Source organism: Marmota flaviventris, chromosome 9 (genome assembly GCF_047511675.1).
Source record: "Marmota flaviventris isolate mMarFla1 chromosome 9, mMarFla1.hap1, whole genome shotgun sequence".
NCBI classification, from domain to species: Eukaryota; Metazoa; Chordata; class Mammalia; order Rodentia; family Sciuridae; genus Marmota; species Marmota flaviventris.
The window spans coordinates 64999797-65023302 of NC_092506.1; the positions used below are offsets into that span (position 1 = coordinate 64999797).

The 23506-nt window shown below is 57.1% G+C and overlaps 2 protein-coding genes across 5 annotated transcripts in view; both read left to right on the forward strand.

The window, feature by feature from the left end:
- Positions 1-23506, forward strand: part of Capn5 (calpain 5) — a 55472-nt gene that overhangs the window by 12386 nt on the left and 19580 nt on the right. The window contains exons 1-4 of one of the 4 annotated variants that reach the window (XM_027942558.2): positions 2437-2618; positions 4382-4467; positions 5380-5576; positions 12242-12373. In XM_027942558.2, the coding sequence (XP_027798359.1) occupies positions 5412-5576; positions 12242-12373 (297 nt within the window). In that variant the 5' untranslated portion in view covers positions 2437-2618; positions 4382-4467; positions 5380-5411. Of the gene's footprint in view, positions 1-2436; positions 2619-3334; positions 3414-4381; positions 4468-5379; positions 5577-12241; positions 12374-23506 lie in introns of those variants that run through there. The other 3 variants (XM_027942557.2, XM_027942555.2, XM_027942559.2) reach the window with 3 other exon arrangements.
- Omp (olfactory marker protein) lies at positions 18078-20430 on the forward strand. The gene has a single exon (XM_027942560.2). The coding sequence runs from the start codon at positions 18078-18080 to the stop codon at positions 18567-18569; it is 492 nt and encodes a 163-aa protein (XP_027798361.1). The 3' UTR covers positions 18570-20430.

The following is a 23506-nucleotide window of genomic DNA, read 5'->3' on the forward strand; positions in this document are numbered from 1 at the left end:
CTATCTAAGAAAGGCTCTCCCTAAGTTGCTCAGGGCATTGCTAAGTGGGTGAGGCTGGTCCTGAAATTGCTCTCCTTCTGCCTCAGCCTCTTGAGTTGCCAGGATTGTAAGGGTGCACCAACACGCACAGCTGTTGAGGATTTCTTGCATCTATGTTCATCAGGGCTGTTGGCCTACAATTTTCTTTATTTCTGGCTTTGGTATCAGGATTATCCTGGCCCTGCTTTTATTGTTTGGTATTATACTTGTGAGATCCATCCATGGGGTAACATGCAACAGTTTGTTCATTTTCATCATCCTTTGGTAGTGCATTATGTGGATATATAACAACGTATCTATCTGTTCTTTTGTTGATGGACATATGGGCTGTTTCTAATTTTTAGCATAATGTACTACCAGGATAAACACTGGTCTACACGTAACTGGTGAATATGTGCATGTGGTTCTGTTGGACATATTCTTAGGTGTGGAATTACTGGGCAGTAGAGTATGCATTTGTTCAGCTACACTAGCCATAGTCAAATGCCTTAGCAAAGTGTACCAATTTGCATTCCCACCACCAGAGTATAAGAGTTAAACCTGGGATTTTCTTTTCCTTGATATGGTGCTGGGAATGGAACCCAGGGCCTTGCATATGCTAGGTAAGTGCTCTACCACAGAGCTATGTCACTCATTTTTGTGAGCGTTTATGGCGTTTTTCATTTTAGCCATCCTAGTGGGGGATATCCTGGTATCTAGCTGTGGTTTTTAATTTGCATTTCCCTGATGACTAATGAAGTCAAGCTCTTTTTCTTATCCATGTGGATGTGCTCTTTTTCTTCTTGAAGCATTATTGGTTTACCTTGCAGTTAGATTTGCAGTCTACCTAGAATTAGTTTCCATGTGTAGTGGCAGGTAGGCATCAGGATAAATCTTTTCCCATATGAATAGCCAATCGACCTAGCACTGTTTATTAAAAGGGTGATTCTTCCTGAATGCACCATGCATGGCCGTACCTTAGGTGTCCCTATGCTTGTGGCCTATCTGGCCCTCCTTATTCTTTTCTTTCTTTCCTTCCTTCTTTCTTTCTTTCTTTTTTTGATACTGTGGATTAAACCCAAGGGTGCTTAACCACTTAGCCACATCCCCAGCCCTTTTTTTGTTTTAATTTTTTTTAAGTTGTACATAACGCAATACCTTTGTTTAGTTTATTTATTTATGTGGTGCTGAGGATCGAACCCAGTGCCTCACACATGCAAGGCAAGTGCTCAACTGCTGAGCTACAACCCCAGCCCGCCCCCCCAAACCTTTTTATTTTTAGAGACAGGGTCTTGCTAAGCTGCTTAGGGCCTTGCTAAGTTGCTGAGGCTGGCCTTGAACTCGAGATTCTCCTGCCTGGGCCTCCGAGCCACTGGGACTATAGGTGTGCGTCACCACGCCCGGCCCTACCTGGCCCTTCTGCTCTATTCCACTGGTCTGCCTGTCCATCCAGCACTGTCTCAGTGGGAAAGCTTTGTGATCGGCGGGTTAACTGGTAGAGTGAGTCCCTTAGCTTGTCCTCTGAAAATCTCTGGCTGTTCCTGGTCCTTTGTGCTGATTTGAGGCCCTCTTGCTCCTGAACTTAGACTCTACTGTGCCATTGGTTTTTTTTAACACCTTCCATTATCTCCCATCAGAGGCTCAGAGAAGTAAGTGCCTTGCCCTGCGTGCACTCAGCTCCGAACTCAGTCTCAGCCCCGCCTGGGAGCTCCCTGCCCTCTACCCATTCCACCGGCAACTTTTTATTTTTCTTTGACTCAGCTTCTTTTTTCCCTTCTGTTTCTTTCTGCGACTCTGGGGATAGAACCCAGAGCTTCACACAGGCCAAGCAAGTGCGCTTCCTCTGAGCTACATCCCCAGGCTTTTAAAAACAAAATTTATCTTGAGACAGGGTCCGGCTAAGTTGGCCTTGAACTTGTGATCCTGTGGCCTCAGCCCCTGAGTCACTGGAACTGCAGACGTGCCCCATCATGCCTGGCCCCGTCAGCTCTTGTGGCCGGTCCCCACTTCCTGCTTCCAGGTGCTGTGGGTTCCCTGCAGTTCCCCGAATGCTGTTGACCTCAGGGTCTTTGCATAGTTGGCCCCTTCCACAATCTGCTTCCAGCTGCTCATAGCCGACTGAGGTGTCCAGTGTGCTGCTCCAAGTGGTGGCGCCTTGTTCAGTGCTCTCAGAGGCACAAGGTCCTGGCACGTTCCCTCTTCCTTCTAGACAAGGACTGTGCAGACCAGAGAGGCCATGCGTCCTGCTCCAAGCCTCATAGCTTAGGCGGGCATTGGGGAACTGCAGCCAAGGGTGTCGGCCCCTGGAGGAGGGCGGGGCCCAGCAGAGCTGACTGCGGGTGTGGGCACCTGCTGGCACCCAGCCATGAGGAAGAGCAGGAAGGAAGAGGGAGGCCTGGCCTGGTGGGGAACGGTGGCCCAGCTCCAGCCCACCTGAGTCTGGGGCTGTGATTGGGAAGCAGCTTCCCCTGCAGAGGGAGCTCTGCCCTCCTGGGAAGGAGTGGGGGTCCTCCGCCCTGGCCTTGCCTGGCCCACTGAGTGCTTACTGAGTCCCTGACCCCAGCGTTGGACCTGGGAGTGCAGAGAGGACCTGGACACAGGTTCCGTCCAGGGGGCGTGTGCAGGGGCTGGGGAGCTGGTGCTCCGGGACTGGTGAGGCAGGGCTGGGTTGTGCAAGGGGCCAACTGTGCAAAGGCTTGAGGTGAGCAGCATTAGGGGGACTGCAGGGACCCACCGCACTGGAGCTCAGGCCCCAGTGGAGGATGTGGGGTGGGATTGGCAGAGGCAGGGAAGAGGGAGCCAAGTGGGGTGGTACATTCCCATGGTCCCAGCTACTGGGGAGGCTGAGGCAAGAGGATCACAAGTTTGAGGCCAGCCTGGCCAACTTAGTGAAATCCTGTCTCAAAGTAAAAAGGGCTGGGGTGCAGCTCAGTGGTAAAATGCCCCGGAGTTGAATCCCAAGTGCCAAAAAGAAAGAAAGAAAGAGAGAGAGAGGGGGGGGGGAGGGAGGGAGGGGAGAGAAAGAGAGAGAGAAAGAAAGAGAGAAAGAGAAAGGGAAGAGGGCAGGCTCTCAGGGCAGCTGGGATGCTCAGATGTCCTGAACCCCCCTGGGCCCTGGCTGGCTGAACACTGTGTAATTTTGCTTGAGGATGGGAAGGGCCAGGCCCAGAGCTCAGGCCTAGAGAGAGCGGCCAGCTGAGAGGCCAGCTTCCCTTCTCCTGGTCGTCTGCAGCTTCAGAGATAAGCAGTGGTAGTAGTTGGCTCCGATGCCTCGAGCCGCCCAGAGTCAGATGCTATAGACTCTGGGACGGGGGTTCTGATGCAGCAGAAGGGCTGTCAGCCCAAAGGCCCAGAAGACCCAGCATAAGGAGCGCTGGATCAGCCTGGCCCTCAGGGTGAGGTGGAGGGGCAGTGGAGCTGCATCTCAGCCCAAGGCCCCACCCGTTCTCCTGGGCCCTGTCTGGCCAGACTTTCCCCTTCTCTTCCCTGGGAGCAGGCCCGGAGAACACTCACCAATTTTGCTGTGTGACCTTGGCCACCCACTCCACCTCTCTGGGCCCTCTGGGCTCTGAAATACTGGAACTGCAAAAGCTGGTTTCTGGGCTTCTGCTTCCAGCTTCTCTCATCTAACTCTTACAGCTTAAATTGCTTCCTGAGCTGCGCTGCTGGGAACCCACAGTGTAATGACACCGCCGGGTCCCTGTGGGCCGGAGCCATCTCAGGCTCTCCCAAGTCTTCTCCCCCGGCCTCCAAGGCTGGGGCTGGGGGGAGGCCAGAGGGCGCGGGGTGATTGGCCTGTCTGGAGAGAGGGGAAGACAGAGAGGTTACATGGTTGGCCTGAGGTCACACAGCAGCCCCCGTAGGGATGTGGGCGTGGAAGATAAAGTAGCTGCTGGTGCAGAACAAGGAACAAGCCAGCTGTCCTGTGTCCGAGTTCTGCTGTCCCTTCCAAGACCACATTCTGCTTGGTCTCATGCCTTCCTTCCTGTTTCCCCTCATCGTCCACTTCCTGTGAGGCCCCAGCTCCCTCCAGGGTGTGTGGGGAGCCCTGCCTGCTCCACCCTTGCTCCTGAGAGGCAGGGTTGTGAGGCCGAGGTGGAGGCACCGAAGTCTGAAGACTGGGCTGGAGTCCAGGCAGTGCAGGGGGGACGTGGACAGGTGGCATCCCTGAGCCTCGGCTCTCTTTCTGAACCGTGGCAACAAGGTCCCCCTCCAGCTCTGTTTTCAAATAATAGACTCAAACTGTCATCCAGGGGTCTTACACAGAGCCCCTCCCTCCTGCTCCTCGTGCTCCCCCTGCTCCTCGTGCTCCCCCTGCCCGGCCTTCTCCCAGCCTGTGGTTAATTATAGCGGCATCTTCCAGTTATCCGAGCAGCACTGTTCCCATGGCAGAAATGAGAAAATGGGGGCTCAGAGAGGCTGCATGACTTATTCAAGGTCACCCAACAGGTGAGTGGTGCAACTGGCCTCTGCACCTACATCCATCTTCCTCTCCAACATGGTTTTGGAAGCCAACCTCCCGAGCCTCCTCCTCTCCCAAGTGAGGCTGGGAAACTTGCTTGAACCTTGATGGGGCTGCAGCATTGCCCTGGGCAGGCCCAGGAGGAGTAGATCCTCAAGGTGTGGCACTGTCGCAGCCTTGATGGGGCGTGAGGGTCCAGCTAGCAGAGGTGGCACAGTCATTCAGGTGCTTGGTCTCTGAACACCTGTCAGTGTACCTGATGTGACAGTCTCTGCTGGCTGCTTGTTCCTGCCCTCTCCTTCCCTCCTGGAGGCTTTTCCTGGCCACATCCAGTCTCCCTTGTTTTTGGTCAGCGTGGGGGTGCGAGGTGCAGGGCACTCGCTGGGAGTGAAGGCAGAAACCTGCACCCCACAGAGACACTGATTCTCAGTAGATCAGAGCTACTCATCTCAGATGCAGGGAGGAAACATGCCCTTCCTGGCTAGAGGTGAGGGTTGGGAGGAAGGAGAACTGGGGATGAGACCCAGGCTGCTCTCCTGTGGGTGTGGTGCTAGCCCGGAGTGGCTGGGTTGGCCACTTGTCTGTTGGGTCCCCAAGGTCTAAGGAAGCTGGTTAAACAAAGAGGGAGGGAGGGGGCGTGGCCAGGCCGGCCCTGAGCCCTGACTGGTGGCCTGTGGGCCTGGCATCCCCTCCAGGCATCTGAGAGGAGAGAGCCCAGATTGCAGATTGGACACCGTACGCCGGCTGTGTGGCCTCTGCCCTCAGCTCCTTGGCTTACCTGGATGGTGAGGGTGGTGAAGCCCACTTCATGGGGCTGCTGAGGGCAGCACACGGGGCTGGTGCTGACAGGGTCCCAGGTACCCCATGAGTGATGGCCTTTGTGCCTTCTTGTCCTCTAGGTATTCTGCCTCCCCCTGGGGCAGCGGCCACCATGTTCTCCTGTGTGAAGCCTTATGAAGATCAGAACTACTCGTCTCTGAAGCGGGCCTGTCTGCGGAAGAAGGTGCTCTTTGAGGACTCCCACTTCCCCGCTACCGATGACTCGCTCTACTACAAGGGCAGCCCAGGGCCCACTGTCCGGTGGAAGCGGCCCAAGGTCAGTGTCTGGCCCCCATGGAGCTGGGCGAGCAGGCCAGAGACCCCAGGCTGAGTCTGCAGGGACACAGGGATACCTACTGCCCAGAGAGCAGAGGGTCCTATTTTCAGCCCCTGTTATGTGATGTGACCTGGGCAGGGGTCCAGGAGAATGGGCCCTAACCCTGTAGCCACCACTGCCCAGCTAGGCCCACGGTGGAAAGTGCACCGGTCACCTCTGCCTGGCTGCCTTCCCCTCTAGGGTTGTTTTGGCCTGTGGGTGTGGCCTTTGTTTAGTAAAATGTAGAATGATATCAAGTGTAAGGGATTTCCTCATTATTCTCATCCTAATGGTTTGGCAGTCATCCGTTCCTGTCTAAATGAAAGCGTTTATCTTGATGACTGATCAGTAAGGATAAGGGCAGTAAGAAGTAAGAGCCTGTGCTTCTTGTTGTGAGATTAAAACAGGGCCTGGCTGTTTTAACTGGGAGTCTTTTCCATCAATATTGGTCCTGATGGACTCTGGCACCTCCCGGCCACTCCCCCAGTCCCGGCCTCAGGACTGAGGCCGGAGTGTGGCCCCATGGGGTGACTGCTCTGCTTCCTGGGTGGGAGGCTGAGTGGGGAGAGGACCTTGCAGAGTGGGTGTCCCCGGGGGCCGGCGTGAAGGAGAGACTGCTAGAGATCATAGTTCAGGCCCCTCCCCAGGTCCCATGGCCATGTTAGTGACATGGTGAGGTGTGTCCCACAGAAGGGACTTCAGTGGAAGACTGCTCTACCTGCCACCTGGACTAGACCGGGAGGAGACTGTGACTCCTGCTCAGTTCTCAGATAAGGCATCTCAGCCAGGGGAGAGGCAGGAAGCTGTATCCAAGGCTCAAAGCAGGTGGAAATGGCAGGCCTGGGTGCCCAGGGTGGCTTGGGCCAGGGCTGGGGGTGGTGTACCGGGCCACGGCTCTGGGTGGGGCCCTTGTGCAGGCTGAGGTGCTGGCCCTTGCTCTGAGGGTCTTATGCAGCAAGTGACAGGATCAGGTTTGCATTTTACAAAGTCTTGGACTTTTGGGGAAAGTTAAATTTATTGTTCAAGCTCCTCTCCTAGGCAGGGTCTGAAACCCCTTTCAACTCACAAATCCCCGTGCTCTCTTTTGGATTGGAACCCTTGAGAGTGAGGGGAATAAGCCAGGAGGGGAGGCCTGAACCCCGGATTACCCAGTGAGTCACTAGCAGGGGTGGGCCAGTGCCCTGGAGTCCTGCCTCCCTGGACCTTCCTGTGACACCACGTGAAGGGTCCCTGGTCCTCTGGCCCCTGCATTCATCCTCTGGAATTCCCCAGAGCCTTCAGCCTGGTCACAGAATTTTGGTGGCCCACCCTCCCACGTCATTTTTCTTTGTCAAGTGGGTGGGGAAGGAGGCTACCCTCAAAGGGCCTTTGTAGGGTTTTGGTTCCGGGAGGAGGAGTGGACACTCACTCTCTGCCCTTTTCTTGCTCCACCCTTGCTTGCTGCCCTTGTCCTGGCCCTCTTCCTGCCCTGGGCCTGTCACCTAGACTAAAGATGCGTGTGGCCTGGGGACCCGGAAGGAGGCTGGTGAGGCCTGGCTGGGGCAAGTAGGGCAGGCTATGGCTCAGCCTGGCTGTGTGACCTGGGGGAATCTCTGCCCTCTCTGGGCCCAGGAGCCCTGCCTGTCTGTCCACCTCACTACCTTCCTCCCTGGGCCCTTCCAGCCCGGCTGACAAGCAGGGACGGAGCCGCTGTGCTGTGGGAGGGGTGACAGCGTGTGCTCCTTGGTCTTGAGGGACGTGTCTGGGGGGTCCACGAGGCTGCAGTAGGGGTTCAGCTGTCTGTGGAGAGGCAGCTCAAGGACTGAACCCCTGGGGAGCCACAGAGGACCCGGAAGTGAGACCACACGATGGGACGTTGACTGTGTGGATTTAAAGAGTGTGAGTGGGCAGCGCCTGGGCCCTGGACTTCTGGATGGCTGGACAGAGGTCCATGGAGCAGGAAGTCAAGCCTCCGCGGGCGGGCCCAGCTCCTGATCCGTAGCTCTCACCGCTGCCCAGTGAACCTTGGCCCCGGGGCAGCTGCGCGTCTGTGGTCCTGTAGCCCAGCTGTTCACAGGGAGGCCCAGCTCCTTCCACAGCCCAGGGAACCTTCTTCACTTCTACCCCATTTCTGGCTCCTTTTCTCTAAGTTGTTGGTGACAGTGGCCCTCGGTTCTTAGAGGTTCTCCTCAGCCACCCTCCCTGCCTGGGGCGACACCTCTTATTGACTCTGCAGGTGGGACCCGGTCTTGTCCTCTTCCCCCTCCACCCAGGGCAACTGCTTTAGGCCCAACCCTGCTGCAGCTCATTGTTTTTTGTTTTTCTCTCCAGTACAGTAAACACCTGCCGGCCTCCCTCACAGGCTGGTCAGGGAGAGGCGATGGGCACTGTCAGCAAGGCCGAGGAACTCGGGGGAGACCCAAGAGTATGGACAGTGCCACCTTCCAGCTCTCTCAGGCTCAGGGCTGGGTAGGGGGCCACCTGACATCCCTGTGGGGACAGAGTGCCCCCATCCATCACTCTGCTTATCTCACGTGGAAATCATTCTGGGGGTCACTTGGTGGAACACATTGTGGGACAAGTGGGGGTCCTACAAACTGATGTCAGCTTTGGAACCCCCCAGAACTTGTCCATCCCCACCCTCTGGGGCTCATGCCCATTTCCTGGGGTGGCCTCTGCTCTTCTGTTGTGCCGAGCCGTAGACCCCGAATGTCCCCAAGCAGACTGTCTGCTTCGAGGCCAGGTGCCAGGCAGACCTCTGCCCTAGCCAGGAGCCGTTGCCCTTGGCACCGGGACAGGTTCAGGGCAGCTGGGGAAAGCTTGTTAAAGGAGGTGGCCTTGAAGGATGGGAATGGTGATAGGAGCAGTGGGGGAGGTAAGCCTGGGGCAGAGGGTGCAGGTCACACAGCATGACTCACGAGAACACTGCCCTTTCCTGTCCCAGGCAGAGGTCCCCCTCCCAGTGTCCCCAGTTGCCAATTCCTTCTGTGACCTTAAATTCTGGAGCAGGGTGACCTGGGTGAAGGTGGGCAGAGAACAGGTCAGGGAACAGAGGCCAGAGGTGCTGCTCGTGTGCGTGTGTGTGTGTGGGGGGGGTGTGTGTGTGTGTGTGTAGGTGTGAGTGTGGGTGTGTTTGTGGACCTGCTGCCTGTGCATACCTGTTTGTACACTAGGACAGGGAACCTGAACTTCCTGTTGTGCCAGGGGGAGGTGCCTGAGGGCTGTGGCCTGCATCTGGTCCAGCCGGTCCAACAGGCTGGGAGCCACAGAGGAGGGAGAGGTGACCACAGGTGCAGAAGTCTGTGCCCTAGAGGTGTGTTGACCAGAGGAGCCTCCCCAGCCCTCCCGTGGCTTGGCCCAGGGCTCACAGCAGGCCCGATCCCCTCCAACCCTGGCACTGGCCCTCCCAATGCTATTTACAGCCCCAGCAGAACCTGCTAGGCCCTGCTTACCCTGGAGGTGGGCAGAGCTCACAGGCTGGAGGGGGAGACCCCAAGGCATGGATAGTGGTGGAAGAGGGCGCAGGCCAGGCCTGGCGGGGTTGTGTCAGAGTGGCCTTTGTCTCCGGCTGGCCCCTGTTGTGGGGAGTATTCAGAGTTCTCATTTGTCTCTGGAGCCACTCCTCCTATCGGCCCTCTCCATGCCTGTTTGATGGTGGCCTCTGTGATCCCTCCAGGCTCGGGCTGTGACAGCTCCGCTCACATACAGCTCGGCTCTCATTCCTCCTGCTCAAGGGAGACAGGGCCCTGTGGACAGGTACCGTCCCTGACTCACTCTATGGCACATGTCCAACTGACGACCCAGGAAAGGTGGAAGGACAAATGCCAGTCTGGAGAAACCTGGCCCCATGGTGGTGGGTGATGGTCTGGGTATCCCCTGGCCCCTGAGCTGGGCTTAGAACAGATGCAGGGGGACAGGTGAAAGAAGGGTGGCTTTGTCACCCATAACCTGGCCTACCTGGAATTTCTAGAGCCAGACTTTGAGTTTTGAGTTTGAGTCTCAGTTAACCTCTTCCTCTGTGGTCCTGGGCAAGTGACCTAACTTCTCTGTGCCTCATCTATAAAAGGAGATGCTAGCAATACTGGTCTTGCAGGGTTGCTTTGGGCAGTGCCTGGCTTGCAGTGTGTGCATGGAACTTGAGAGCTATTTCTATGATGGTTCTTTTACAGGTGCCCCAACATGGTCTCTGAATTCCAAGTGCCACCAAACTCACTTGGTTTCTGCAGGTTACAGCTGAGGACCCTGAGCCTGTCCAGGCAGGAGGAACAGGCCCAGGCCTCAGGTGCTCCCTTCCAGGCTGTCTGATGGCCCCAGGTCTCAGCTTTCGCGCAGTCAGGGCAGTGGAACCCTGGAAGCCTAACTGGGAGCCGGGTCTTTGCTGGAGAGGTGCCTGGGTCCAGAGCCCTGTGCTGGGGTGGCCGTGCCTGCCCCACAGATCTGCCCAGCAGCATTGGGCATCAGTGGAGAAAACCCTGGTGGGAGCCCAGCACACCTGGTTTTGTCACTTTCCTCATGACCTTGGTGGCACTGCCCCCTCCTGGGCTCAGCCTCCTCCATGGAATGGGGCAGTCATGTCTGCCACAGGCTGGGAGCATCTGAAGTGGAGGGCACCTCACAGTCACCTCCCGGCATGCCCTGCAGTGCTGGTCTCCCCCAGGCCTGCCCTGGCTGGGGTCCTCCAGATATTGAAGCTCCTCCCTCCTTCCAGCCCTCAGGCAGATGCTGAGTCATCACCAGGCTGGGCTGGGAGGCGAGATAGGAAGGCAGCTGAGAGGCCCTGGGGACTGGATGGGGCAGGCTGCCTCCCTTGGTCTCCTGTGACCTGAGATGAAGCACCCAGACCTGCTGTGGGGAAGCCTCCTCGCTGCTTGGCTCTGGGTCACCCTGTGGTTCCAACTGGAATCAGGGGTTGGGTCTCAGGAGCCGCTCGTGTCCTCTGGGAGTTGATCCTTTCCTCAGTCCTGTGATACTGGTTTCTCTGGAAACCAGAGGAGTCTCAAGCACCTTATGGGAGCTGAGGGGCCCTTTGTCCATTTCCACCTGCCCAAATCTCCACCACTAAGATCTGTGGGAGCCTTAAACAGCCCTGCAGGAATAACAGTCTGTCTCCTTTGCACAGGTGAGGAAATGGAGGCACAGAGAGGTTGAGCTACTGGCCCAAACTTGTACAGTTAATGAATAGGGAGCAGGAATTGGAGTTCTATCTTCCTGGTTCTGCTACCATCTACTGGCCACCTGTGGTAGGGCCTCAGGAGCTCTGTGGTGATTGATGGATGGAGCTCAGGAGCAAACTTGCAGGTGACCTGCTGTCACCTCCCCCTGCAGTATGACTAGGGCATGTTGTTCAACTTTTCATTTGTAAAATGGGCATATTTCCCCTCTCCGGGCTACGGTGAGGATTGATCATGGTGCTAGCAGGCTGTGTGGCACATAGAAGACCTGAATCAGTGTCTCCATGATCCCACCCCTTGGGGGACAGTCACTTTCAGCTCTGTGGAGTCAAGGTGCTGGTGAGAAAAAAAGAGGAGCCTGGGTTGGCCAGCTGCATATGCAGCGCTGGCCAAGGCCTGGATGGGCAGTAGAAGAGACCCCCTCTTGTGCCCAGCCCCACCACAGCCTGGCCCATCTGGCCCACAAGTGATGCAGGCAGCCCCTGGCTGTAGGTGGGGCTCAGCTCCGGGCAGGGGTTGTCTGTCACCCTGCGGAGGACTAACCAGCTGCCCACCTCAGGCCTGGAGTGGGATGTCAGCCGCTGTGGGAAGCCGGGGAATGAACCCTTTTAGCTTGTGTCTGAGGTCAAAGTCCACGGTCCTCCCACTTCCCAGCCTCAGGGAGCCTTAAAGGAAAACCCTGGGTGAGCTTGGTGGGAGGGTCTGGTGCGGAGGCCCCCTGCCGGCTTCCCTGGGCTTCCAGGAACTAGGAAGGGCTGGGTCCCACAGTTACCAGGTTGTGTGAGTCACTTCCCTGTCCAGTGGCTGCCCGGCCTGGCTTCCTGGCATGTCCTAGGGAGTAGGCCCCCTGCCATGGCTGCCCGTCCCACGGGGAAAGCAGCAGGATTTTATGTTCCACTTGGGCATTTTGTGTGGTATGCCTTTAACAAGCTGCTGCGCTACTGTGGACCTCCATTCCTGAAATGGAATAGCAACTCCATACTCCTCAGGGGTGTGGGGATCAGATGAGAGCAGAAGGGGCATCAGCTCGCCCCAGCCATGCCCTCTGTTGCCACGCCCCATCCGCTGTTCACCCCTCCCCACCCTCAGATAGCCACGCCCCTGCCCTCTGCTCACTAGGCCCCGCCCTCTGCTCATCGCTGTCATTTTGGTGTTGTCTCACCTCCCCCTTCCCACCCCAGGGCACCATGAGGGCTGGCTGGTGAGGGAGGGCCACATGGATGGGAGGAAGGTGGTGGCCCGGGTCCAGCCTCCTGACCACCTTCTACAGCTTGTTCATCATCATGCCATTGGCAGAAGCGCGCTCTGGGCCAGAGAAGGAAGAGGGCATCCAACCAGGAACTGGGGAGGCGGGGTCTGGGGAGTGGTCTGCAAGGTTAGACCCCCAGTGTGTGGGGAGTGGGGAACCTCTGTGCTGGCAGCAGGTGGGCATCCTGTGCTCCTGGGGCCCTCACGCTCTCCCTGCCCTCTCTGTAGGACATCTGCGAGGACCCCCGCCTCTTTGTGGATGGCATCAGCTCCCACGATCTGCACCAGGGACAGGTGGGCAACTGCTGGTTTGTGGCAGCCTGCTCTTCACTCGCCTCCCGTGAGTCGCTGTGGCAGAAGGTGAGGCCTGGGGACGGGGCTGCTGGGGCATTGAGGCAGCCTGCGGCCCTCACTGCCAGGCAGGTGTAGCCCTGATGTGGCTGGAGACTTCCCGAAAGCCTGCTCCAGGGCCGGGTGGGCGACCTTGGGCCCCCTCAGCACTGGCTGGGCGTCAGATTTGCCTTCCCTCCACCATCAGCTGAAGATCCAGAGGCAGGTGCTGGTAGCATCTGTGTAACTCTAGGGGGATCCTGATGTGTCCCCTCCCCACTGTTGGGTGCCTAGTGTCTCTGGAGCCGAATATATACCTGTGACATATGGAACCTTCCTGCATGATTTTCAGTGTGGAGTCAGCTGTGTTGGGGCTCAGGGCATCTCTGCCAGTAACCTGCTGTGTGACTTGGGCTGTTGCTATCCTTCTCTGGGCCTTGCTGTTCCCAGTTGTTCAGCATGAGTGGTCTGGACAATGCTTCTTGACTGGTTCTACACTGCTGATGTTCTTGACCAGTCCGGGAGGGCCACAAGGGTTGGGGGAAGGTGGCGGCCCGGGTCCAGCATCCTGATCACCTTCTACAGCTTGTTCATCATCATGCCGTCCAAAGGTTTGGGGTTGGAACAAATGGACTCTGGTCTTGCCATCTGGTTCTTTTATGGCAGCACTTAGCATTGGGACCCTCAAATCCAATGCTTCCTTTTGGGGAAAACAGGGAGGCTGGAGTGGAGGCCGAACTTGGTGAATTAAGACAGGGATTGTGGAGGAGACCTGGGCTGAGCACAGGATTAAGCTCCAGTAGTTGTTTCTTTCCCTTCTCTGCTCTGCCTGCTCTCCCTAGGAAGGGGTGGGTGGTGGGCTGTTAGAGCCTGGGGCATTGAGTCGCCCAGGCTCAATCTGAGCCCCAGCCTTACCAGTCGGAAGCTTTGTAGCTGACCTCAGGTTATTCCTCTGCAGAATCAGAGTAGTGGCCTTGCCAGAAGGTGGACTGACATGCTGTCCTTACCATGCTTCGTGTGACGTGACGCTCGGTGAACGCAGCGTTAGGAACATTCCTGGATCATCGGGTGTTCCTATGCAAGCAGGGTGCAAGGAGCATAGTGTGTTTTTCTTCATCCTCTGAGGCATCCATCAGCCATCAGAGGGAGCTATGCCCTTGGCCAAGGCTGGGACTCAGGTCCCTTTTCTCAGTTCTTCTGAACAGGGTGTGGCCTCTCACAGCCACCCAGTGGGCATCCCTGAGGCCTGGCCTCTAAGGCTCCTGCAGTGGTCAGGGCAGCTGGCTTTAGGGCTCGCAGGGCCTCAGCAAAGGCAACTGCTACAGCTTATAGATTTGGGTATTCAGGGGCATCCAGGCTGGGAGAAAGCACGTGGGATCCTGTGGGGCCTGGCCCGATTCTCTAGGTGAAGGTCTGGTCTCCACCCTGCAGCCTCCAGCCCGCTTCTTTGAGTCCAGAACCAAGCCCCCTGCCTCTGAGCCCCAGCACCCCTAGGCGAGGACTCATGTGGCTGGAGGTGGCACAAGGGAATCCTACGGGGCTGCCCCCCCACCTCCCACCCGCCCTATAATTGCCTGTTTATCTGCTGTCTCCCCCCTTGAGGTGAGCTCCCCACAGACAGAGCCGGTCCAACTTATATCTTCCCTTGGAGCCTCACAGGAGCCAGCATAGAGGAGCCTCTGGAGAGTTTTGGGAATGGAAGTCCACCCCGAATTGTTCCACCCAGCTTTTGACAGGCAGCTCCACCGCCGGCCTTGCTGGCAGTCCTCCAGGTCTAGGAGTGGGCTGGTGCCGGACAAGATGGGAGGAGCTCAGCGCTGTGTACCCTGCCCCAGGCCTGGCCCTTGGTCCCTGTGGCAGCTCCCCATCTTTACTGCTGGAGGAAGAGGCTGAGACTCACAGGAGGAGGCCTGGTCTTGATGCTGTGCCGCCTTGGGCAGGCCTGCTTTTATCTCTGGACTGAAGTTTCCTCCTTTGAGGGGTTGGGACACCGGCCTGGGTGGTCTTCCAGGCTGCAGAGCCAGGAGGCTGGTCTCCCGTAGCTCAGGTCCCCAGCTCTTGGCTAATTGCACTCTGCCTCCAGGTACTGCTGTGGCGATAGCCCCTGGGTCCTGGGATGAGGCTCCAGGGAGCTCATTACTGTGCCTCACACTCCCTGACGGGGCCCTGTTTGTTGTCACCCCTCACTTTCAGGGCCTGTTGCCCTGCAGGGCCTCCCTGCCCCACCCTGTTTTCTCCCTGGAAGGGCAATGGAGGGGACAGGGGTGGCGTTTAGCCTGAGTTGCACCCCTGCCCCCCCTATCCAGCTGCACACTCCGAGAGGCTGGGCCTCAGAAGCAGGTGCATGGCACCTGACACGTGCCCTCCTCCAGGAAGTCACCCTTCACTCTTAGTTCTTAAAGTAGCCTGGGACCAATAGGCTCAGGATTCGCCATCATGGAAGGAGGACCAGCCCTTGGCTCCCAGCACTCTGCACACTTAGCTCCTGCCCTCGCCTCTTCCAGACACCCCGGGCAGTGGGCTTCCCTTCCTATAGGCTCCCTGGTGGGGCATCCTGGCCTCCGTATCCCACTGCGTGTTCCCTGCAGGCAGGGAGGCAGTGGACTTCTGGTGGCCAGGTTTTGTGAACCTGAAATCAGGAAGTGGCAGTTGACAGCACTTGCCAGGAGACCATGCCTAGGCTGGACCCAAGGTCGTCTGTGAACTCACCTCCCTGGGAGCCTGGTGCAGCCAGAGCAGAGGCCAGGCCTGCTGCCTGAGCCATCGTGTCCCTGGCCGTGGGCTGGCCTGGAGGAGCCAGCCAGGCCCCCGACTGCAAGAAAGCATGGAAATTGGGGGTTGCAGTACTGGGGCGGGTTTGGGAAAGGCAGAGGAGGCCGGGACAGACAGTCTTGGTTCCATTTTGTGTTTCCCGCTTTGTCTTGGCCCTTTAATATCAGCAGTTCCTGTTCTCAGTTATTCAGCAGTTTGCTCAGTGCACGTTCCTGGACACCAACTGTGCCCCAAGTGCCACAGAAGGTCCTGGAACAGAAGATGTGGAAAAAGTCCCCAAACCACAAAGTCAAGTGACTTTCGTTACCCAGTAGCCTCCAGTGTTAAGGATTTTCAGTTGTTGATGTTGTTGTTTCTTCTATTTCGGTTAAGAAGTTTTATTTTAATTGTGCAAGTTTGGAGCCTGCTTTTCTCCCCTGAATTTGTTCCTGCGTCCAGCCGTGGGTGGGTCCTCCCCAGTGTCTGGCAGCTGAGCCAAGGATATCAGCGCATCCAGAACCGCCTGCAGCCTCTTGCCTCCCTTCTGCCACTCCTCCGGAGCCTCTGCACCCTCTGTTTCCTGCTCCCCTCCTTCCTGCACTGTCCTCCCCTCCTGTGGTCCCTGTCGCCCCCTCCCTCCTGCTCGGTCTGTGAGGCCCACCCTCAGCCTCCTCCTGGTTGCACATCTCCACCCCGCCAGAGATGAGGCGCTCTCCTGTGCTCCTGGATCCTCATCCAGCTGTTGTCTGCACTGTCACCTAGGTTCAAAGGGTGTGGCACCTCCAGGATCCTAGCCTTTTATACCCCAAGAAAGGCTGCGTTCTGGGGATCACTGTGCCCCTGTGGCTCATGCCTCTGCTCCGCCCCTTACTCCCCACTGCCCTGGTCTTAGTTCTGGGTTCCATCTCCAATAGCCTCCAGCCAGTGCTCCACTACTCCCCGCATTGCCGTGCAGAGCACTCCCTTATTCACAGCCACCTCGGTCACTCCACAGCCACAGCCTGGGACAGCTCTAGGTGGTCTGCAGTCAAGGCTGGGTCTCTCTGGCCTCAACTTCCAGCCCCAGCACATTGCTGACCTGACCTCATTCAGGCCTCAGCCAGTGCCCTGGACTCTCCCACCTGCCTGCATCCTCTTGTCCTTGGCCCCACAGTCCCTCCAGCAGCTATTCTCTTATCAGTGCCACTTACTCATTCAACAAGCATTTCTGTGGGTCTCCTCTGTGCTTCCCTTGTTCTGGGTGCTGGCCTAGGGTCCTGAGCAAGATGGGCCCGGTCCCTGCCCTCTCAGGGTTGGTGGTCTAGCAGGGGACGCCACAGGCAGAAACGAAGCTGACATACAAGTGAAAAGCAAAATGTAGAGCCAGGAAGGTAGAAACTGCTCCTTCCCATGGAGGAAGGAGAAGCTGCCTGGTGTCAGTTCATCAGCCAAGTTGTGCCCCCGCCCCCGCCCCTCCAGCTATAAGGTCAAAGGTTCTGATCTGGCACTGAACTCCCACTCTACAGAACCAGGTACTGTCTCCTTTGGTACCCCCATGCCATTCATGTAGCTCAAGATATCACTGATTAACGTAGCTTTCATCCAGCAACTGACTCTGCTTGTGGTCCACGAGATCCTTCAGATTTTTTTCTGTTGTTACACTTGGCCCTGGGCCTCTTTCCTCTTTCCTTTGCATATCATGGTGGTAGCCTACCCCTCTGCCCCATCCCCACCTCAACTATGCTCACATACCCCAGTTCTTTCAGGTGTCCTGTTGTGTGTGGGGGGGGGTATGTGTGTATATTCTAAACTCAAACCCAAGGCCTTCCTCCACCACTAAGCCACATCCTGCCTTTTTTTTTTTTTTTTTTTTTAGTTGTAGATGGACACAATATTTTATCTTATTTATTCTATCCGGTACTGAGGATCAAACCCAGTGCCTCACACATGCGAGGCAGTGTTCTACCACTGAGCCACCACCTCAGCCCCCTTGCCCACTTTTGATAACAGAGCTTCTGCTTCCTGTTGGATGCTGGAGATATAGATGTTTGTGATTCTTCCTTGCCCTCAAGTCTCCTGGGGTAACAGGGGGAATACGTGATAGGACTTTAGTAGAAGAGAACTGTAGTCATGTGGTTGCCATGGCACAGGGTGGAGGAAGGGCCAGGTCAGAATCAGCTGGTCAGTGATTCTCAAAGCTTGGTTCCTGGGCCAGCAGCCTGGGAGGTGGTTGGGAATGCAAATCCACATCCAACATGGATTAAATCAAAATTTCTGGGAGTGGAGGCTGACAGTCCGTTTCCAAGTCCTACAAGTAATTCTGATGCACACTGGAATTTGAGAACCAGGCATCTGGGTGGGACATGATGGTGGCAGGGTGGGGGTCCTGGCAGTGGGAATGTAGGGGAAGACTCCCTGACATTTAGGAAGTAGAATGTACCAGCCTTGGTGGTTGGATGTGGGTGAGTGAGGGGCAGGGGAACCTGGGATGTTGGCTTGGGTGACTCCAGATCTCCATCGGGTGCACCTGTCTGGTCCTGTTCTTGCCCCCCATAGGGGTCTTCCAGCCTCTCCTCCGAGCCTCCAGCCAGTGCTCCACTCCTCCCCGCATTGCCGTGCAGAGCACTCCCTTATTCACAAACAAGCAGCTCCCAGCCCATCCATGTAGTCAAGGTGGTTTCCACAGCAATTGACATCAGCGTCCTTGTCCCCGGGGAGCCCAGCACCCTCCTGCCTGCCTGCCTGCAGCACCTGTATTATCACTTCCAGGAGTGGAGAGGAGGCAGGTGGACTCCCACTTCTCATCCCACCCTATTTTGGAACTGGGTGGGGTCTGGAAGGGCCAGTGACCTGGAGCGGAGGAGAGGAGAGGAGGGAGGGCATAAGGGGAGGCGGCGCCTCTAGGTGGCCTCTTCTCTCTGCACTGAGGCCCCAGCCCATTTGGCTCTTTGACATTGGCGGGAGCAGTGGGAGCAGCAGCAGCAGCAGCAGCAGCACTTGGGCCATGGCGGAGGACGGGCCGCAGAAGCAGCAGCTGGACATGCCGCTGGTCCTGGACAAGGACCTGACCAAGCAGATGCGGCTGCGCGTGGAGAGCCTGAAGCAGCGTGGGGAGAAGCGCCAGGACGGCGAGAAGCTGCTGAGGCCGGCGGAGTCCGTGTACCGCCTCGACTTCACCCAGCAGCAGAGGCTGCAGTTCGAGCGCTGGAACGTGGCGCTGGACAAGCCCGGCAAGGTCACCATCACCGGCACCTCGCAGAACTGGACGCCCGACCTCACCAACCTCATGACGCGCCAGCTGCTGGACCCCGCTGCCATCTTCTGGCGCAAGGAGGACTCGGACGCCATGGATTGTAACGAGGCCGATGCCCTGGAGTTCGGGGAGCGCCTGTCGGATTTGGCCAAGATCCGCAAGGTCATGTACTTCCTCATCACCTTTGGTGAAGGGCTGGAGCCTGCTGACCTCAAGGCCTCCGTGGTGTTCAGCCAGCTCTGAGGGGGCTGCCCTCTGCCCCATCTGCCCCCACCCTCTTCCTGCCTGGACCTCCCTTCCCCACACCTGTGTTTTGGGAGGACATTCTTCTAGCTGCTCAGCCTGGATTCTGCGTGGCCAGAGGCCCCCTGAGTCCATGTCCTCCTCTCCTCCTCTCCTTTTCCCTGATGTCAGAGCTCCAGCTCCCAGAAAGATCCCACGGCTCTGTAGTCTAGAAGCTTCACTGAGCACCGATGCCACCCCCTGTAGATGATAGAGACCTGGTAGGGGCTCATGTGGCAGATGGAGAAGCTATAGGCACCTGCCTTCTCTGCTTCATTGTGAGGGAGTGAGACAGTCAAAGACCAAGAGAGACAGAGATTCAAACAACCAGCCATCTGGCTTCCTCCAGAGACGGGGACATGGAGATGACAGGAGCAACCTCCTCGGGGAATCCAGGAAGAAGGCTTCTGCTCTCCGCGCACCCTCGGCCACCCTTGTCAGGAGGTGAACACCCAGCCTGAGGACTCGGGAAGGTGCTGCTTCTGCAATGACCCAGTGTGGTCCCAGGATGCCTCAGGACCCTCAGGACATGGGGCAGGGTTGCTGCAGGGCTGATTTGGGTGGTGGGAGTGGCTTGGGGTTTGTCACCCAGTGCTGGCTGTAGTGGAGAAGTGAAGGGGAGCTACATACAGTCATACAGATCTGTCTGCCTGCATGCACACATCCATCAAGACAGCATGCGGGGCTCACACAGTGCACACTAGGGTCTATTCCTGCCCTGTGGACACGTCTAATTTTAGGTTATCCATTGAAAAATTGCTGCTGGTTCAAGGGTGACTCTTGGCAAGGGGTTGATTGACATGACCTGGGTTGAGCCCCGTTGGGGGCTTCCTGAGCTGGGAGTCTTTGAGATTCATACAGTGAAGTGGGAGCAGTTTAGTAAAGGGTTTCCTTCTACCTGGGGGGAGGCTGGATAGAGGGATCCAGGGCCATGGAGCTAGAGATGGCATGTCCCCTTGGGGAAGCAGGCCTCGCCAGCTCACTGGACAGAGAGAAGCAGGCATTTCCTTCGACTGGAACAGCTTTGGCATTTCCTGGGCTGCTTTAGGGGAGCTAGGGGAGGGGTGGGTAAAGCCTATGGGGGTAGTTACAATGGCTTATAATCTCAAGTGGGCTGGAGGTGACAGCAATGTGATGGAGAACACTGGCCTTGGAGGTCACTGGGGGTATCCATTCACCAGATGGGGAAAATGAGGCACAGTTACTGGCAGATTCAGTTCCAACTCTAGCCTCATTCTGCTTCCCATTGTACAGGCCCAAAGCCCCCATTTAGAGGGGCCTGACCTGCTGCCTGGATTCAGACCCGAGCACCTCCACAAGTGCCCCCAACACCTTGTCGCAAGGCTGGCTTTGTTTGGCCCTGGCCAGAGACATCCTTTGAAAGGTCCATCAGGGCACTTGGACCTGGGAAGAGATGTACTGAGACCTAGAGGGTCAGAACCATCCCCAGTGTTGGGGCTGGTGGGGGCAGGCTCCCTCTCAGAGATGTGGAAGGTGGTGTCGGAGTCAGGATTCTATAGTGAGAGATGGGCTGTGGTGAGCTCTGGTCCTGTGAAACTGTGGCTCTGGGGAATGTTCTGGGACATGTTTGGAGAAGTGCTGGCCTTGCCTATAGCCATTGCTGCTTTATTCTCTGCTAACTGTGGGATGGGAGGAGGTCAGACCCCGGGGCAGTTCCCCCTTTCTGCTTCTTTGCTTGCCCTCTCCTCTCTGGTACCCCCAGACTGCTCTTCCCCACTCTGTCCCATCCCGTCTTCCTGTGGGGTCCTGAGTGCCTCTGCTGTGCCCGCTGTGCGTGCCCAATAAAAGCCGTGTGTCCTGCCTTGGTGGTGTGCGTCTCACCGTGAGCACCGCTGCCCCTCAGGAGCTCTGCCGCCTCTCTCCCAGTCCTGTCTAGTGCCCTCCCAACCCTGGGCAACCCTCCACAAGCCTCTCCCAAAGTGTCTACCCCGCTCCTGCCAGCAGTCAGGGATGAGGCCCAGAGCAGTCAGGTGACCGGCCAGGCCTCCATCAGGCCTGGGTTTACTGGGCCTCCTGGCGCCCCTCCAGCAGCTTAGCCAGCCTATGTGGGGTAGAGGGAGCCATGCTGAGGCCATGCTGTCTCCAGTCTCCCTACCCACAGGGCGCTGGGCAGGGGTGGATGGAGCACTGGATGGCCAGGTTGTGGGGCAGGGTCAGTCCTCTCTGCTTCCTGCTGGATGGCCTCAGAGTTACCAGCCCTGGATCTTCTGTCAGTCTCTGACCCAGTCCTGGCCCCAGGCTTTCCAGAGGGAACAGCCTGGCTTTTTCTGTGAGGCGCCTCTCTGCCCTACCCTTTTGAGATTGTTAGACTAGTGACCAGATATGACTGATATTGGTATCAGTGCAGCTGCAAGGCCACATAGTCTTGGTGTCCTGTTGATCCTTCTTCACAGCTCTGCCCTTACCTCCTCTCTCCTTACCTCTTGCTCATTTTGAACAGAGACAACTGAGACTCAGAGGAGAAGGCTTCCTGCGCAGGTCATGGAGGGATTGGAGGGGCTGGACCAGGGTCAGGAGTTCAAGGTGGAGCACCAGGCCATGGCCCTGTGGACCTTTGACCCTGTGACACTGTCACCTGCAATGGGCTGGGAAAATGTGTCCCTCTGCCCCTTTCCTGAGATGGGGGTCAGAGGCTGCATTGTGGTTTTGCTTGGGAATGACCCTGCTTCAAAATGCTCCCCGAGCTGGTCTCGTAGCCCCTTTTCTCCTCCACCTCAGGGCCTCCCCATTTCCTGCCTCCACATCCCCCTGATATCATTCAAAGAATCCCCCTCCCCCATCTTCCAGGAGTCTCTGCCCTCCCAAGCCTGCCTCCTGGCCACTGCTGGAAACTCCTCTGAGAGTCAAAAATGTAGCCCTCCCTCTGTGGGAAGAGGTAGCACCTGGCTCTGTTCTCAGGCAGGGGGAAATAACCCATTCTCCATGGAAACCATGAGAAACCGTAGGGTGGGGAGACCTGACACTTCCTGAGCCTCTTCCCAGAGAGGCAGCATGGTAAGCGGTGAGGGCCCCTGCCTTGCTATGCACTGTCCCATTGGGTAACCCTGGGCAGCCTCTCTGAGTGGCTTCCTCCTCTGGTGACTCAGTCTGATGACAAGGTTGAATGTCAGTCAAGCGCGACAGAATTGGCACCTGGCCACCCTCTCTGGGTTTGCCTTTTTCTGTCCCAGTGACTGTAGAAGCGCGGCCTCACTTCAAATTATTCTGAGGAGGGTTAGGAGAACCTGACTGCTGAACAGAAGCTCCAGGTTCAGAGAGGGGGAAACGTTGCCTGAGGCCATCCAGCAGGTAGCAGAGAGGCAGGCCTGGGATGAGCAGGTCTTGGTTCCAGCTGTCCTGATCTCTGGGCAGCAGGATTCTGCCCTCCCAAGGAGGCGGGGATGGCACGCAGCCTTCCTGGCTCCTCCAGTTAGAGTATCTGAAACTTAAGAAATTTCAGATTCTTGAATCCAGAAGCTGGGAACTGAGGAATCTCAGATGCCCAGCACCAGGAACCTGCTAGGTCTGAGGATTCCAAAAGGCCTGTGGCTCATCTTACCCAACTTGGGTGACACAGGGAGCAGCAGCCCTTCTTGCCACAGCCACTGTGTGGCTCAGAAACGCTGTGAGCTGGGCCTGGGGTCCCAGGTAGACATCTGGAAAGCTTTCTCCCACGCCCCTACATCCGCACATACAGTCACATACCCACAGCTCCTGAGCAGTACTGCCCTCCCTGGGCTCCCGACTCCTGTTCTCTGTCCCATGACCTGAGGCTGCTTGAACCTGGTGGGAGGTTCCCAGGACAAAGCCCAGGAGCTGGGGCACTAGGGGCGCTGAGGTGCCCATCACAGCCCTGAGATTTGGGGTGTGTGCTGCAAGAGGCCATGCCCCTAGGCACGTGAGGGAGGCTTCAAACCCTACCCAGTCCCTGCCACCAGCCAGGTCAGCCCCAAGTTACCCCACAGCCGGTGGTGCTGAGTTTCCCTTTCTCCTCTTGGGAAGGAGGCCACCCGGTGGCTGCAGCTCCCCCCTGCCCTGAGGTTTGCAGCCTTGAGTGCCCACGGAGGTACTCCACAGCCAACAGCCCCATCCAGGTGTGCACAGCCCTCCGCAGCATGTGGTACACCTCCAAGGCCTTCTGTTTGAGTTCTTGTGATGGTCCTGGGGGTAGGGTAAGTAGATGAGGAAACTGAGGCTCAGAGATGTGGCCCAGTCCAAACTTAAGTCTCTGAGATGAGGTTGTGTGTACAGGGTCACCAGCTGGTCAGGGGCATCACCAGCTTGTCAGGGGCCTCACCAGTGACCACAGCTGGGGATTTTCCTGCCAGAAGGACTCCAACCAGCTTTGGAGCCGGTCCAGGCCCTGTGCTGGGTGTGGCAGGGTGGTCTGAGGAACTCCTCCCAGTGGGTGGGGAAAGGGAGCTGTGCTGGGGAGCCGGAGTGGGGGCTAGCACCTGAGAGCTGAGGGAAGGGGTGCAGGCAGATCACACACACACACACGGGGGAGATGGCAGGAGGCATCGTGGTGTTTGGTGGTCATGGAAGATTTCTGAGAAGCCCACAGGAGGGCATGTTGAGGGACAGAGTTGAGAGGATCAGCTGAACCACCCACAGGGCTCCTGCTGCCAGGCTAGGCTGTGGTGTCCCTGATGACAGGGAATGTCAAGCACAGAGACCACAAGCACAGAGAACTCCAGCAGCCAGCAGCTCATGCCAATCTTACTGCTTCTACTACCCCTGCCCCCAGGCAGCAGATCATTTCATCTGTGAATGTTTCTGGATACAGCTCTGGAAAAGAAGCACTCATTTCAAAAATAATAACCACAATACCCATATACAACGGAAACATTTTAAAGTAACTCCTTAATGTAGGTGGAGTATCCCTTATCCAAGATGCT